Source organism: Hemicordylus capensis, chromosome 2 (assembly GCF_027244095.1).
Source record: "Hemicordylus capensis ecotype Gifberg chromosome 2, rHemCap1.1.pri, whole genome shotgun sequence".
Classification (NCBI taxonomy): domain Eukaryota; kingdom Metazoa; phylum Chordata; class Lepidosauria; order Squamata; family Cordylidae; genus Hemicordylus; species Hemicordylus capensis.
The window spans coordinates 187427886-187444838 of record NC_069658.1 but is presented as its reverse complement, the minus strand read 5'-3'; the positions used below and the strand labels follow the sequence as shown (position 1 = coordinate 187444838).

General features: G+C 44.7%; 1 protein-coding gene and 2 long non-coding RNA genes across 4 annotated transcripts in view; 2 read left to right on the top strand and 1 right to left on the bottom strand.

The window, feature by feature from the left end:
* Positions 1–527: 527 nt before the first annotated feature.
* Positions 528–15074, top strand: LOC128342999 (organic solute transporter subunit alpha-like). The gene is made up of 7 exons (XM_053291279.1): positions 528–760; positions 1580–1731; positions 3992–4065; positions 5565–5720; positions 6628–6739; positions 8518–8770; positions 14326–15074. The coding sequence occupies exons 1-7, from the start codon at positions 628–630 to the stop codon at positions 14766–14768; spliced, it is 1323 nt and encodes a 440-aa protein (XP_053147254.1). The 5' UTR covers positions 528–627; the 3' UTR covers positions 14769–15074.
* On the bottom strand, positions 12853–16817 carry LOC128343003 (uncharacterized). The gene is made up of 3 exons (XR_008315298.1): positions 16411–16817; positions 14893–14976; positions 12853–14105 (listed from the first exon to the last, which is right to left on the bottom strand). It is a non-coding gene; the product is annotated as an uncharacterized LOC128343003 (long non-coding RNA).
* Positions 16170–16953, top strand: part of LOC128343002 (uncharacterized) — a 37618-nt gene continuing 36834 nt past the window's right edge. For both annotated transcript variants that reach the window (XR_008315295.1, XR_008315292.1), the window contains exon 1: positions 16170–16535. This is a non-coding gene — a long non-coding RNA (uncharacterized LOC128343002). The remainder of the gene's footprint in view (positions 16536–16953) is intronic.

Genomic DNA, 16953 nt, shown 5'->3' with positions numbered 1-16953 from the left:
CACCTTCAATAATAATAGACTCACACATGGGACACAACCCACCAGGAAGCTCTCATGTGCAATCCCCATTGAAATCATATAGGAGCCACGCAGGAGCAAAACTTCTGTTTCAATGGGCTTTGGGCAGGGACGCTTCTGGGCAGATGGTTCTTCATTGATCAGATTGGTCTCTCTCCACTCTGTTGGGTTGAATGGTGCTCATAATAATCCATTGCTCATAATCCAAGAGCACTTGCATGCAGAAGGTTCCAAGTTCCCTCCCTGGCTTCTCCAAGATAGGACTGAGAGAGATTCCTGCCTGCAACCTTGGAGAAGCCGCTGCCAGTCTGTGAAGACAATACTGAGCTAGATAGACCAATGGTCCAACTCAGTATATGGCAGCTTCCTATGATGCTCGAGGAAGCTGTCTCCCCTTGCTTGACTGCAGGGCCAGCTCTGCAAGAGTCTAACTGCTGTGTGTCTTGCTCCATGCTTATAAAGCCCCGGGACACCCAACTCCTCTCTTTTCTGACACAGATGCAGGCAGTTGCCCTGTTCTGGAATCCCTGGCAGGTGAAAGGAGCTGGACTTGGCCCTGTTGCCAAGACATCCGTTCCTGGCCTGTGTAAATGATTAATTCGGTGACTAATGATGGGAAAGGAGGAGATGATTGGTTGCAGAGGGGAAGCTGGAGGCACCTGCTCTGGAGAGAAGATGGTGCGTGCCCCAAACTGCTCCTTCCCCAGCAATCGATTCCCTTTGTCATCGGAGATCTTTCCAGGTATGATGTCTGGAGAAGGATGGATAACAAAATCTAGGATGAGACTGAAGTAGGGGGTGGTGAAGGATGGCCTGAGGCAGGCCTGGCATCAGGGATCAGCACCCTCAGGCAGTTGCCGAGGGCCCAGGACCAACAGAAGGCTTGCTTCTTGGTGCCCCTTCGTGCAGCAGTGGCACAACTCCTTCAGCTGAAAGAGTTGCTCCATTTCTGTCTTCTCTGGGAGATTCCATCTGCAAATGAGAGCATCCCCCAGAGACCCCTGCATCATTATAGGGGGCCTGGAAGGGCATTCCCATTTGCAGATGAGACAGGAAGAGAAGAGATGGCAGGGGAAAGGGGGAGGGGAAGGGAAAGGACAAGATCAGATGCCCTAGTCCCACCACAGACTTTGCAAGGGGCAACATAGAGGGCAGTGTGCTGAGGGCTCTTTCAGAGCAGGAGTGGGCCTTGACCAGAGGTTAGGCCTCTAGCCTTTGGCCTCTGTGGCCCTGAAAGCAATTCTGAGATGAAACTATGGGGAGTCTTGGTTGAAACTGAGCCCTGTGGCTCTCTTGTTTCAACCAGGGGTCCCCATAGCTTCACCCCAGCCCATAACTGTTTTCAATACCACAGTTCATCCTTGCAACATGACAAAATAATAAGAGTGTCCTTGACAATGTGCAGAGTACTTTGCCTTTCCTCACACCTAAGTATCATGAGCTAGCCTTCAAATATCTCAACTGTAAAGGATAATATAACTTGTAGGAAGAGCCAGAGACCTGGCTAAGGGAAGACGCTGCCTCCTCTTCTCTTCTGACCCACATTGTTCCTCTCCCACAGTCATCAAGGCCCAGATCTGGATCTTCTTGGTCCCAGTGGCCCTGGGGCTTGTGCAGGTTGGCCTCTTCTTGGAGCAGACAGGCTTCTTCTTGCGTCATGGCAACAGTTCTCACCGTACCAGCCTCTCACTCTGGATCCTGGGGGTCTATCCGGTAAGAGGGGACAAAGGAATCAAACAGTCTTAGTTCTAACAAAACAGTGGTACATCTGTTGGTAACCTCCAGACTTAACTTCTGCAATGCACTCTATGTGGGGCTGCCTTTGTATGTAGTCTGGAAACTCCAGTTGGCATACAATGCAACAGCCAGGTTGGTCTCTGGGTCATCTCGGAAAGACCACATCACTCCTTTGTTGATAGAACTACACTGGCTGCCAATAGGTTTCCGGGCAAAATACGAAGTGCTGGTTATAACCTATAAAGCCCTGAATGGCTTAGGCCCTGGGTATTTAAGAGAACATCTTCTTAATTATGAGCCCCATCACCCATTGAGGTCGTCTGAAGTTGTGTGTGTGTTGTTTCCAGTTGTGTGTGTCCATCCACACAGGGATGGGTGTTCTTGGTTGCAGCCCCAAGACTGTGAGATACACTCCCTACTGAAATACGATCCTTCCCATCTCTGGCAATTTTTAAAAAGCACTTGAAAACCCACCTCGTCACCCAAGCTTTTTCCGTTTTTTAAAATTTTAAGTTAAATAAAACTTTAATAATTTAAATTTTAAAGTTTTAAGTTAGCAGTGTCCCCTGCTAACTGGGCCAAGTGGCACCTTTTTAACATGGTGATTCTCTTTATTTAGCAGGAGAGTAACTGGCCCTATCCGCCCCCAGCACAGTACTTCCAGTGACTGTTGCTGGTGTCTGTCTTCTGTTTCTTTTTAGATTGTGAGCCCTTTGGGGACAGGGATCCATCTTATTTATTTATATTATTTCTCTGTGTAAACTGCCCTGATCTATTTTTGGAAGGGCGGTATAGAAATCGAATAAATAATAATAATAATTTAACTGGTAGATTAGCTTTCTTAGTGGTGCTCATTAAATCCTATAGGATAAAGAAAACTGGCTATAATCTTTGAGGACAGGGAACCACCTTATTTATTTATTATTCTCTATGTAAACCACTTTAGAAACTTGTTGAAAAATGGTATATAAATATTATTTGTTGTTATTAATCTGTTCTTGATTTTTAGATTGCTTCAATTGTTTTAAGATCTTTGTGTATTTTTTAACTTGTTTTATGTTATTGTTAACTGCCCAGAGACAAAAGTTTGGGGCGGTGTACAAATTTGACAAATAAATAAATAAACAGAGGCTGCGGTCCTAAGCACACTTACTAGCAAGCAGGTTTCACTGAGTCTCTGAACAAAACTTGCCTAGGCCTGGTTTGACTGATAGTGTTCAAACAAACCAGAGAGAGCCAGTCCAAGAAACTCTGGAACCTGAGGCTGACTATCCAAATGGCATCACCTCTACCCACTGCAGGGCACTTCTTTTCCACCTGCATGTATGTGGAGTGTACAGATGCAGCTCTTCTCCCAGAAAATGTGCTCCCTCCCTCCCACACACACACACACACACACACACACACTTGCAATAATTCATTTAGAATAACTGCCATGTTCCTGTGTTCACAGACACTGATCCTGCTTTAGATGTGTACAATCAGTCACACTCAACAACTTTTTAACATAGTGCATAATTAACATGTGGAATTCACCACCCCAAGCTGCGGTGATGGCCACTGGCTTAGATGGCATTACAAGGGGACAAATTTGTGTAAGGTAATAGTAATAAATCGCTATTCGCCATAATTGTCAAATGGAACCCCCTTGTTCAGAGGCAGTGTACCTCTAAACACCTGCTGGGGAGCAACAGTGGGAGAGGCCTGTTGTTTTCATGCCTTCTCTATGGGTTTCCCAGAGGTTGCCCATTACTGGAAACAACAAGGATGCTAGACGAATACTTGATCTGATTCAGCAGGACTCTTCTTATGTTCTTAGTGGCTTTAGTGAATCATTGAGTCAGTTCCATGGAACCTGGAAGCTTTCTTCCAGAAGTAAAGTTGTGCCATTGAGTTGGTGTCGACTCCTGGCACCCACAGAGCCCTGTGGTTGTCTTTGGTAGAATACAGGAGGGGTTTACCATGGCCATCTCCCACGCAGTATGAGATGATGCCTTTCACCATCTTCCTATATCGCTTCTGCCCAATATAGGTGTTTCCCATAGTCTGGGAAACATACCAGCAGGGATTTGAACCACCAACCTCTGCTCCCTAGAGATCTCCCTTAATGACCAGGTTGCCGAATACTAATGTAAATTAGGAGTGCCACCATGAAGAATAAGGCAGATTAAATAATCCAGGGAAAAGTCTATGTGGCATGCGGAACGTCCTCCTAACCCATCTCCTCCTCAAACAGGTGTTCAGCCTGACTTGCCTCATCAGTCTGTACATTCCTCGAGCTTCCTTCGTCTGCACCTTTGTGGCCTCCATGTGAGTTTCTTTGAATGGGGGTGGGTGAAGGAATGGGGGTTCAATTTGTTATGGGAAGTTTGTCCTGTCAGAATTACAGTCGGAAATCTCTTATTGATTTGTGGATCATTTTTAATTTCAGCATTCTACAGGATGCAGCTAGGGCTGCCATCTCATTTTTCCTGAGAAAGTTGCATGTGTTGAATTTCTGCCTATCATGATGCAGCTGTAAAAGGCATACAGCTGCCTTAGGAGAGCCGGCCTTGTGGTAGCAAACATGAATTGTGTCCTTTTTGTTAAGCAGAGTCTACCCTTGGCGTGAATGGGAGACTATGTGTGAGCACCATCCCTTAGGGCAGGCCTGCTCAATTCCCCCCCCCCCCACTGTTTTTGGATTACAGTTCCCACAATCCCCAGCCATAGTGGCCAATAGCCAAGGATTATGGGAGTTGTAGGCCAACATCTGCAGGAGGGCCAAAGTTGAACAGGCCTGCCTTAGGGAATGGGGCCACTCTAGGGAGAACGTCTGCCTGCTTGTATGCAGAAGGTTCCAAATTCCCCCCCTGGCATCTTCAAGATAGGGCTGAGACGCCTGTCTGCAACTTTGGCGAAGCCGCTGCCAGTCTATGTAGACAATACTGAGCTAGATGGACCAATGGTCTGACTCAGTAGACGGCAGCTTCCTATGTGCCTATGTTTCTATGCCTCATAAAGAAGCTGGAAACACCAGCTGCCTGCACCCACATCTCAGTTTAATGTTTTGAAATGCAATCACAGCCATGGTTCTAGACTGCCACTCCATACAGCAGTCGGTACACAACCTTCTGTCCAAACTCACTGTTGTCTTATTTGCCAGCACTTCAGATGCTACAGCACCTGTGCCATGATTATGAAGCAATCCAAGGGGCTCACGTTAGACTCACAATTTGATGTAGTTTGCTTATTCCCTCCTCCCTTTTAAAAACCAGTGTGGGAACAGCTGGTGTTCAAATCTGAAATGTAGAATTACATTGTGTGATCTTTCAGTGCTCTTGGGACATGTCACATTACAGTGTGTGCTAAATCTTTTCAGACTCCCTTGAAAATAATGGGGGCCAGTCCGATGTTCAAACCTGAAGTGTAAAATTGCATATTGAACATGAACACCAGCTTTCATTCTGACATAATAATAAATAATGTGAGAACTCAGTCTTCAAGGGTGATGTTGTCTTGCAATGTATTTTACAGCTTTCTTCCTCCCTTTAAAATTAATGAGGGAGGGAAGCTGGTATTCGAATTTAAAATTTAGAACTAGGTTGTGAGCATAGATAGAGTGTTTCATTGTGGTCTCTTCATGCTCTCAGGAGATATTATAGGATAGGGTTTTTTTGTTTTTTTGTTTTCCATCTTTCTTGGCCCCTTGAATATATAGTGTGTTTATTTTGCTCAGCCAACTAGTTCTCCCCAGCTGTATTATGTTATTGGCGGTAACCGAGTTGCTAATGCTGTGCAACTTAACCCTGCTGTTTCTGTTCCTGTAGGTACCACTCCATCACCCTTTGGAAATTTCTTGCGCTGATACGAGATTTCTTTGGTGGTTCAGACCGAATGCTCCAGCAGCTGGAGGGGCAACGTGTTTCTCCAAACCCTTTCCCTTGCTGCTGCTGCTGCTGTCTTCCAGAGATTGCTGCCAACAGGTAAGGGCCTGCTTTTGTGCCAGGACAGAATTGTGCCTTTCCTTTAATTTCCCAATTAAAGGAAGCCTGCCTCTTCCAGTGCTTCACTCTGCAATGGATTCAGAACACCTCTGTGAAATGTCCTCTCCATAATGTATGACATCAGTTCTCCCTTCAGGGCCTTATAGCTTCTGTCTCGTCTTTCATTTTGAAGCCTCCTCCTATATATCCCTTATTGTAGTTCTACCCTTATTTTCAGCACTGTGTAAAATCTGTGTTTTGAGGGGAGGGGGAGAGATTGGATAAGTCCAGGCTGAATTATGTGAAAATGAGTACACATTTGCTTAATTTGCATCGTTTGCTTTGGCTATTCATGGGGGAATGGACCTGCACCTCCCGGCCCTTGGAGATGCTCATCTTCTTTCCCTCTTTATCTACCAGGTTTGCACTAGGAATTTATTGCACATATTCAAGCTTATCTTTACAGCTTTAAGGGCTAGAAACTACTGGCGGGGGGGGGGAGAATAAAAGAAAGTGATATTTCTCAAGAATCTTCATTCTCTGTCCATTATTCTCTTCCCTTCTGCCCCTTCCTCTGCAAACACTCCTCATGACTCCTCTGGTGCAACCTATTTTAGGTAAAATTTTGCAGCCCATCAACTGAAGACCAGTGCCGCCCTGACATGCTGTGGATGCTCTATCAATGTCAGATAGTACTAAGAATGGATGGGAATCATTTGGCTGGGCCTCTACAGATAGGTTTAGTAATATTGAAGTTAATCTTTAACTTTGCTTTGCATCTCTTATAGCTTTAACAGTACCTGGTTCTGGTTTGGGCAACGTCAACATTGTAATGTGTGGAGCATTTAGTACCAGCCTCCTCTCCGCATCTTAGCAAATCACTCTTCCCTCTCCTTCGTTTTTGCAGAACAAACCTGCGCTGTATGACTCTGGCTGTGTACCAGCTTTCTCTCATCCGGACCATCCTCTTTTTTGTCACCCTTATCCTCTGGACTGATGAGGAATATGACTATGGGGATGTGAGTGATGTCCCAGAGATGCCACGAATCAACACTATGCTTGGGTTAATCTTGCATTCTCATTCTGCACAGAATGGGTCTTTGCTTTGCGTGCTACAGGCTGGGAAAGAAATGGGCAGTGCTTGTCCATATGCCTGGGCTGCTAAGTTGATGATAGATGTTTCTGTTGTGTTGGGCTGAATGGAATCTGGGTGGTGTCTGCCATGGCTGAGTAACATAGCTGCCCTTCATTAGAGCTGTCCCTGCTTTGCAACTACAGCTAAACAAAACCAAATACGGAGCTGGGGTAACCCAGGTTCTGAAACTTTCATGCATTATCCACATTACCTCTAGCCTTTGTATAAAAATGGGCGTTCCAGTATTGACCTCCCAGTTGCTGTTACAGAGACTGCTCTTGTTGAACAACAGTTTTGGGTGGAGGCTGAGAGGTTGATTATTTTCTCTCTAGGAGGCTAAGGTTAAAGCCACATTTCCTTTGGATGATGGGTGGGAGAGCATGTTGTTGTTCCTGGATGTTGACTTGGCAAAGATATTATACAGCTAAGCATTAGGTTGGAGTCCACCAGGGCAGGGCAGACATCTGGTAACTGGGCAATTATTGGCAGGTGTTCTCTGTGGCTCATCAGGATTTCAGAAAACAAATTCCACAGTCCTGGGACTAAAATATAGCAAAACAGCCCCAAATAAATCCAGGGCAAAGGTTGGGCAGAAGGAGGCTAATGGGGAAAGGCAGTAGGTTCAGATAACCATAGTCCTATTCAGACATGATGTACCTACGTTCAGATGTCTGTGCACATGTACATGTTTTTGTGTGAATGACTGTATCTGTGTTCATTTTAAAAGTTAGCCCGGGTACAAGACCCCTGAAATACATGGGGCAGATGATACATTAACTGCTGTGCCTGTGTTCAACATGTGAATAAACTGTACTTGTGTATAGATCTGTACCTCTGTACACTGTACACAGATCACATGAGTGTGGAACATAATGTGTGAATAAGGCTGATGTCACCTTGACTGGCACATGTATGTACAAAGGAGCCACCCTGGGATGATGTAAGTAGAGCCTTCACCCGTTCTGGTCTAGGCCATTCTCAACGCTGGGTCCCTAGATGTTATTGGACTTCAACTCCCATAATCCCCAGCCCCAGTGGCCTTTGGTTGGGTATTATAGGAGTTGAAGTCCAATAACATCTAGAGACTCAACGTTGAGAATCCCTGCTCTAAGCTATCACTAGATACCATCCGATGGAAATATGTTAGGAATACACAGAGCCATGGGTTTTGCATTTGACCTTTTCCTTAAAGCCAGTGAGAGGCATGGATTTAATTAGGTGATAGATTCACAGTATTCACTATAGTAAAAATCTGAGCTGAAATATGGAGGTGGAACAGTAGGCTTTGTATGTCCATATACAGCTATGCAAGGTGCCAACACTTCTAGGTTAATTAGAGCAAGGGTTCCCAACCTTGGGTCAGAAGTTGTTGGACTACAATTCCCATAATTCCCAGTCTTAATAGGACTGGGATAGTGTGAGTTGTATTCAAGGATTGGTGCTGAAGTGGAGCTTTTTCTATTTGTTCTGAAAACATACAGTATATGAGACTTGCCCTGGGAGGGTTGATGTACATGATCTTGATCTACACATTTTAAATGTGGAGATCTTCACTGGGCTATTCGAAGAACTGGGGACTATGCCAAAATATATATTGTTGGATATCACATTTGGAAAGAGCCATAGAAGCCAGCATCTCATTCCTTCCTTCCTCTCACCCAGGTAGGCTACACCAACCCCAACTCCTACATCAATGCCATTATAGGCATCTCCACTTTCCTCTCCTTCTATGGTTATTTGCTCTTCTACAAGGCCACCAAGCCAGCGCTCTCTGGCTACAGCTTGCGCTCCAAATTCGTCTGCATCATCTTGGTTCTCGTCCTTTGTGGTCTGCAGAGTGGGATCCTGGAGACCATGGGAGCAGTGGGTGCCATCCCCTGCAAACCGCCCCTCTCACCTGAGACCCGCTCCCAGAGTAAGTTGTCTCTATGGGACAGGTATCCTTGGGATAGCCCTGTAATAGGTAGCATTTATTATAACTTGGTGGCCAGGTCGCACCCTGACTTGCCGTCTCAGGGGTTGTTGCTTATCTTGTTGCTTGGTCCAGACACTGGAGGCATCCCATGCCTTACGCCCAAGAGGTTGAGGTCTCTCAGGTCAAGGATGGGCTTTCCCCTGTGAAGGTAGTCAGGACTAAGCAACAGACCAATGGGCAAGATTAAATCTCTGATATAGGCTATGGAGGCCAACTGAGGTGGTCAGAAGAACTGTAGCTCAGTGGAAGAACATCTGCTTTGCATGCAGAAAGTCCCTGGCTCAATCCCTGGCATCTCCAGATAGGGGTGGGAAGTGCCCATCTGAAATGCTATACAGACACTGCTAGTAATTGTAGACAAGACTAAGCTAGATGGACCAAAGCTTGTGCTTGGTATCGGTCAGCTCCTTACATAAACTATGTAAAAGCTGTCTAAGGAGATGAGGTACGCACGGAAAGAAGCTAGTAGCAGGGCTGGCAGGAATAAAGAACCAGGGGAGAACTTGCAGAGCAAGGAAGCAAAGCAAGAACAGGAAGGCAGAAGGCAAGGAACAGAGGCTGTGAGCTGCATAACCTAGGTACTTTGTTGTACAGGGGCTTCTCAGTGAAGTGGTAAACCTGCTCCTGAACTGTACCACTTCAGACTGGAGATGGGGAATCTCAGAATGGAATACTCCATTATATATGCAGGGGAGATATATATCCCCTGCATGTGGAAAACGAATATATCAGAGAGCCACTTTCTATTGAGGTTGTTCAATCATATGAGGCTCCACTTGCTGTCTGAAGTCAAAAAGCCCAGTCAGAGTTTACCACTTCAAGGAGAACTAGGGCAGAGTTAACTCTGACAGATGTACCTGCTTTCCTTCCTTATTATACTGGCACAGACATACCAGTATACTACTACTACTACTATAATATTTATATACCGTTCATCCAAACAAGACAGGACAGCGTGTATTCCATGCCAACTCGCCCCTTAAGTCAGCTTTTCCTGAGACAGAATTTTTGTGAGCTGCATAAGTTATGCAAATTGAACCTGGCTGCAGCATAATTTGTTCTGATTTTACTTATCAATTTATTTATTTTTGTTTCTCACTCGAATTTGTAGACCACCCCAAACTTCTGTCTCTGGGTGGTTTACAACAAAATAAAGCAAATTAAAACAAACATCAAAACATTAAAACAATTAAAAACCCCAGTCAGGTTAAAATGTTTGGGTGAAAAAAATGAGTATTTAGAGACTTTTAAAAAGTTGTCAGAGCCAGGGAAGCTCTTATTTCAGCAGAGAGCACATTCCAGAATCTTGGGGCAGCAACAGAGAAGGCCTGGTCCTGTGTGGACGAGCTGATGGCAACTACAAACAAACCTCTCCAGATGATCTCAATGGGCGATGGGGCTCATGGCAAAGACATTCTCTTGAATAGCCTGGGCCTAAGGTGTTTAGGGCCTTATAGGTTACTAGCTGAAACTGCACAGAGATTCTGTGCACTAGTGCACTCAGCCTTTGCCCTCCCCTCTGGAGACTTCTCTCACCCGTTCCTCCGCCTGCCACTTGCCCATTCGTTCCCCCCCCACGCTCCTCTCCATGGTCTCGGCCAATCTCCTTGCCTCTCTGCACAGGCACAGAGAGGTCTCATTAGGCCCCAGTGCGGCCTGATCTGTCATTGGCCAGAAAGCGGGCCTGGAGATGGAGGCTGTGCCACCATCTCCAGGCCCCTCTGCCACCTACTCGGCCAGTCTCCTCATGAGGAGGGCAGCTGTGGTTGGGCTGCCCTGCCTGCCATTTTCTTTCAGCCTGGCCAGCCATTGCCACTGCTTCCTCTCCCCCCTGCACCCACCCATTTGCCTTTTTTTGCAGCCGCCTGCCACTTTCTCTCCCCCCCCCGCCGCCCACCAGTGCTGCCCCTTTCCTCTCTCCTTCCCGGCCGCTCACTCACGAACTCTCGCGAGAGCTGCCACACGTGGGATTCGCCTTGGGTATGCCTTAGAGAATTATATAGATAGATAGATAACCAGAACCTTGTATTTTGCTCTGAAATTGCAGAAGTCAAGTCTGGAAGTTATCAGCATATGCGTCACTGTTCTGAGTATATCTCAAGAAACGGATGCAGCTGGCGTATCGGCTGATTTTGCTAGTTGTATGAAAGGGCAAGGAGCTATGCAGGGCATTGAAATCCCCTCCACTCCACCTGGAAATCTTATTCAGCAGATCCTTTGACTTCTGAGATGTGTGGCCAATTTCACCAGCAGTTGGCCACACATTTTACAAGTGCATTTTTGCAGTTATAAAGGCTAGAAACCTGCTCTAAAATGACGCTGAAGTTTTAAAGATGCTTAATTTTATACTTGGTATCACATTCTGTGCTTTTTCTGTGCTTCTGTGAAATCTGAGGAATGTACAGAGCCTTTCTGTATTAAGAATATTTATCTGCCACTTCTCAATTTAAAAAGTTATCAAATTGGTTTGCATATACAAAAGATTTATGACTCCCTATGCCAAAAGGGCTCACCGTTTAAAAAGAAACACAAGGTAGGCAGCAGCCACTGAGAAGACACTGTGCCATGGCTGAACCGGGACAGTTGCTCTCCCTCTGCTAAATACGAGTAGGAGTAAGGTGAATTTTTAATATAGCATTGAAACAGTTTATTACCAGTTTATTGTTTGTTTGTTTGTTTGTTCAATTTTTAGACCGCCCTTACAAAACAGCTCAGGGCGGTTCACAAATATCACAAAACAGTTAAAATCAATCAATGATCAAGCATAAAAAATTTCTAAAATACAATAAAACAGCTAAAAAGTAAAACAATTCCAAACCTTATAAAAACCCGATACATTAAAGACCCTTTAAAACAATTTAAAAACACTGGAAGGTCAGGCCAAACAGGTAGGTATTTAGAGCTCTCCTAAATGCCAACAAATAATTCAAATTATGGATTTCTTCAGAGAGTGCATTCCACAATCTAGGAGTGGCTACAGAGAAGGCCCGCCTCTATACAGATATCTAAAAGCCATGAGTTCTAGATAGGAACTCCAAAATAATAGTATAAAAATAATAAATGATATTATTTTTATAATAATATGAAAATATAATTTTTATATCTCCAGCAAAGTACTTAGAAGGTTTCCTCAAAGCAGAGCAACAATCTGCCAAAATGTAAAGCTCAGCACCGAATCATGCAACAAAATCCTCACGTATATCTATTATCACTTCATATTTGGCTCTCCTCCGTACATAACACTACACTACAGAAAGGTCTATGACATCATGATAATGCAAAGAAAACATTTCAACTCTCAACTGTAAAGATCTCATTAAAACTAAAAGGTCTCTCCGAGATGCCCCGGAGACCAGCCTAGCTGCCGCATTTTGAACTAACTGAAGTTTCCGAACTAGGTACAAAGGCAGCCCTACATAGACCTCATTACAGTAGTTAAGCCTGGAGGTTACCAGCTGGTGCACCACTGTTCTGAGGTCTTCCTCCTCCAGGAATGGACGCAGCTGTCGAATCAGCCTAAGCTGATAAAAAGCACTCCTGGCCATAGCTTCCACCTGAGATAACAGGGTGAGGCCTGGATCAAGGAGTACTCCCAAGCAGCATACCTGCTCCTTCCGGGGGAGTGTAACCCCATCCAGCACAGGAAGATCTAACCCATCCCTCAGATTCTGAGCCCCTACAATGAGCACCTCCGTCTTGCTTGGATTCAGCTTCAATGTGTTATCCCTCATCCAGCCCATTACTGCCTGTAGGCATTTAGAGAATGAGTGCCATTTCCTGAAGATGGAAAGGATGAGTAGATTTGTGTGTCATCAGCATACTGATAACACCCAGCACCAAATCTCCTGATGACCTCACCCAGCGGTTTCATGTAGATATTGAAAAGCAATGGTGACAGAATGGAGCCCTGAGGGACTCCATATAACACCTCTCGTTGAGAAGAGCAACTGTCACCAAGCTCCACCATCTGGAATCTGCCCGAGATATAGGAGTGGGACCACTGCAGAGCAGTGCCTCCCATCCCCAACTCCCCCAGGTGGCCCAGAAGGATACCATGGTCAATGGTAATGGACTCCGCCAAGAGATCCAAGAGAACCAACAGAGTCACATTCCCTCTGTCAATTCCCTGGTAAAGATCATGCATCAGGCTGACCAAGGCTGTCTCAACCCCATAGCCTGCTCTAAAGCCAGTTTGAAATGGGTCTAGATAATCAGTTTCCTCCAAAACCTCCTGGAGCTGGTCGGCCACCACCTTCTCGATCACCTTGCCCAACCAAGGGAGATTAGAGATTGACCTATAACTATCCATCACCGAGGGATCCAGGGAAGGCTTCTTAAGAAAAGGTCTAATTATTGCCTCCTTCAAGCATATAGGCACCTTACCCTCCCTCAGCGATTAATAAATATAGTTTATTAATAAGATGAATTTAAATATAGCATTGAAACAGTTTATTACCTCTGCTGGGCAAAGAGGCACCTTTTAATGTGGTGATTCTCTTTATTTAGCAGGAGGAGAGTAACTGGCCCTATCCACCCCCAGCACAGTACCTCCAGTGATTGTTGCTGGTGTCTATCTTACATTTCTTTTAGCTTATAAGCCCTTTGGGGACAGGGATCCAACTTATTTATTTATTATTTCTCTCTCTAAACCACTTTGGAAACTTTTGTTGAAAAGCGGTATATAAATATTTGTTGTTGTTCCAAAAACATGAACACACACTATTTTCCAGTGTAATCACTTCCTGTCTTGACACATTTATTTCAGCGAGTTAACTGCCAAGCTTTCTGATTGCATCAGAGAAAAATATTTTTGGTAAAGAGGATAGCCGTGAACTCCACATGCACCACATTTTGAACATCTGTTTCATCCCTGAACGTGCGTCTCCTTAGTGCATCTTTAAGTGGCCCAAATGAAAATCAGGTGTGAGGTTAGGATGAAATATGGTGGATGTGGTAGAATCTCAGATTTCAACTCCTGGATGCATTCCAGTGTCGCTTTGTGTGGGGGAGAGCATTGTCCTCTTGCAGAATAAAACTCCAGTTGTTCAGGCACCGTGCACTTTCGACTGAATTGCTGACTTCACAGTGCTGCCAAGTGGTTCACAGGAAGAAGCACTTGTCACTGGAACACTTAACTTTTTGAAAGTTCCAAAAGATATTGTACATACCTTCCATGATGGATTTCACTTGGTTTAACTCCTACTGACACTAAATCAAGAGGCACTTAACTGTTCAGCTGCAGTGCAATCTGACAGAGGGGCTCCTGTCTTGAAAACTGTTGGTGACAATATTGCCAAATTTATATGGAAACTGTGAGTACTACATGTTCAGATGTACAGTAACGAGGGTATGTAGTAATGAGTACATATGTCTAGGGAAAATGTAAATTCCCCATAGTTATTGATTCACCTTCACATAAGAGGTGCTTTTTTGTCCAATTAACAGGAGTAATTATAGGGAGCACTGTATGATTAACTCTCCTTTCCCTTCTCCAGTGATCTACTACTACTCGTTGGCTGCTGAGATGTTCTTTATTGGCATATTTGCCCATTACTCTTTCCGAAGAACTGAACCACAACCGGGCACCCAGCAAGACATTCGCCACCGAGCTTCTCAGACTGAGAGGTCCCCATCTGGCCCATGCAGCCTTGGAGATGACATATCTGTGGAGGGAGCAAACCCTGGCTATGTCTGTGATGAGTCTTTATGTACCATTGAACATTCCCCTTTGGATCGGTTTGATTTTAGTATCGGGGGACCTGTGGACAGAGGGCAGGGGGGCTGGGGGCTGGGCAGCCTGAAGAAGGGAACACGAAGGGCAGATAGGCCTAGGACAAGCTTGTCTGGTCAAAGACCTGGAACTGAGCCACCCTCAACAGGAATCCAAATCCAAGCTCAGGTTGCCAAAGCAGATGCTGATGGAATCACTGTTGTGTAATCCACAATCTCCCTCCCCCAGGGAGAACATCTGTTCCCCAGGGCCTAAATGACCTACGGAACAGATCACCACTTAATGAAATGGATAGCAATCTGAACTCCATGCTGGGGTGAGAAGAGTTTACCTTGAACAATGGCATCATGGGGCATTTCAGTCAATCTCTAGCAGTACTGACTGCACGATTCAAGAGGAATATTGCTCAACAGTCCTAAGGTCAGAATAATAACATAGGAAAAACACACAATGAGTAGGAGAGGTTGAGAAACAGGATGCATCCATAAAAAATGATTATTAATCTCTACAGAATTTTTCAGTGTACAAAATACTTTATTATACTGGCACATTTGTGCCAGTATAGTTAAGATGAGTGTTTTCAACATTCTGCCATTCTAAATCCTGAACATTCTGTTGCTTATAAAGACAAAAGTATCAATCTAATCCCCATGACATTTTGCACACATCACCTAGGGGACAGGAGACACCACTCCACCAAATATGGTGCACATCTGTTGCAAAATGGCTGAGGTACTGAAGTTTAGGTTTTTAACTCCTCACAAGAGGTTTCAAAGTGTTGGCAACTTTTTTTCACCACAGATAATGTATATTTTAAAATTTTTGATGTATTTTTAGCATTCCCCCCAAATTAAGTTCCTTTTGCTGGTTTGAAAAACATCAATCTAATGATTTTGGAGTAATTACTGTTTGAAATCCCCATAATAACAGGGAAAATAATTAAAGGAAAGCCAGCTAAGAGCATAACTGTGTCTGCCCACCGAGAATCCAGAAGTCAAAGTTGGGAGGGGCAATTCCTGGCAATTTCTGGTGAGTGACTTCCTGATTCTGAACATAGGTGCCTGATAAGGACAGTCTGTGAGCACTCTGGCATTTGTACTGTATAATTAAACAACCATTCCTCCCGCTCCCTTCCCTTTCATGGTCATCTGTTTTCTCTCTCTGTCCCCTTTCTCTCCCCCCTACCAAGTGGGGAAGCAGAGGCCCTCAGCAAAGCTTGGAATAAATTACTAGAAAGTTAGCCCATTTATTTAACTGGAGTTTACTTCTGAGTAAAATCCTAGGCAAGAATGTGGGTTCTCTTATACACATACACACACACACACTCGTCCTCCTAGCCCCTCAGCAAAGTATAGAAAGGCGGGGACCCCATTTATTTCTGTGGGGCTTACTTCTGAGTAAACATGTATAGTATTGGAACCAAGGACCACCTGCTGGGAAGTTCCAAAGAAGAAACCTCAAGGAAATCCTAAAAACCATTCCCACCCAGCACCAAGATACACCAGAATGATTCTGGTGTAGATGGCTCTTGAACATGGAGGTTCTACATCAGAGCCAAACTGCCAGTGAATATGGAAGCTTCACTTGGCCATACTTAATAAATGAAGCCTCCATATTCACAGGTGGTTTGGCTCTGATGCAGAACCTTCCTGTTTACGGGCCGCCTACACCAGAATAACAGTTTCTTGGTGCTCGGTGGGAATGGTTTCTGGGATTCCCTTGCTGTACTACTTTGGAGCTTTCTGGAAGCGTGTAGCTGAGCACTGTGAGAAAGAGGGTGCTGGGCTGGAGTACACATGCTTTTTCCAGCCGCAGTTTGATAGCTGAACCTGCAATTCTATGTACACACCTAGAAGGAAGTAAAATTCATTAAAGTCAGTGGGACTTGCTTCCAAATAATGAGGGAACAATTAAACAATCCCTGAAAAAATGTGTTGGTGGAGGGGAGAAGAATGGAAAGGTCCTTTTAAAAATGTGAGTGGAAAACAAGGTAAAAATCCTGTGAGGTAAACCCACCAGCACCCCACCCAGCACACAGATCGTTCTCAAAGAATCTGACATTAGCCAAAGCATCCCACAGGGCACAAGGTCTGTTAGTATATTTCAACCAAAAAATGCCTATAACCCATCCTCCCTTACTCTGAGGAGAATGCCGCAAGAAAGTGATAGCGACTGACATAATGAGGAACATTACTCAAAGTTATCCTACTGACATTAAAAGAACATGTTTGTTTATTTTATTTTTTACATTTTATATCCCACCCTTCCTCCAAGGAGCCTAGAGCGGTACTACATACTACAGTACTACATACTTGAGTTTCTCCTCACAACAACCCTATGAAGTAGGTTAGGCTGAGAGAGAAGTGACTGGCCTAGAGTCACCCAAAGTCTC

Excerpts from the sequence above, each read along its gene's own strand:
- LOC128342999 (XM_053291279.1), top strand. The coding sequence starts at position 628 with ATGATGGGAAAGGAGGAGATGATTGGTTGCAGAGGGGAAGCTGGAGGC. Across the intron at positions 1,732-3,991 it reads GGATCCTGGGGGTCTATCCG|GTGTTCAGCCTGACTTGCCT; the intron begins GTAAGAGGGGAC and ends CTCCTCAAACAG. Across the intron at positions 8,771-14,325 it reads ACCTGAGACCCGCTCCCAGA|TGATCTACTACTACTCGTTG; the intron begins GTAAGTTGTCTC and ends TCCCTTCTCCAG.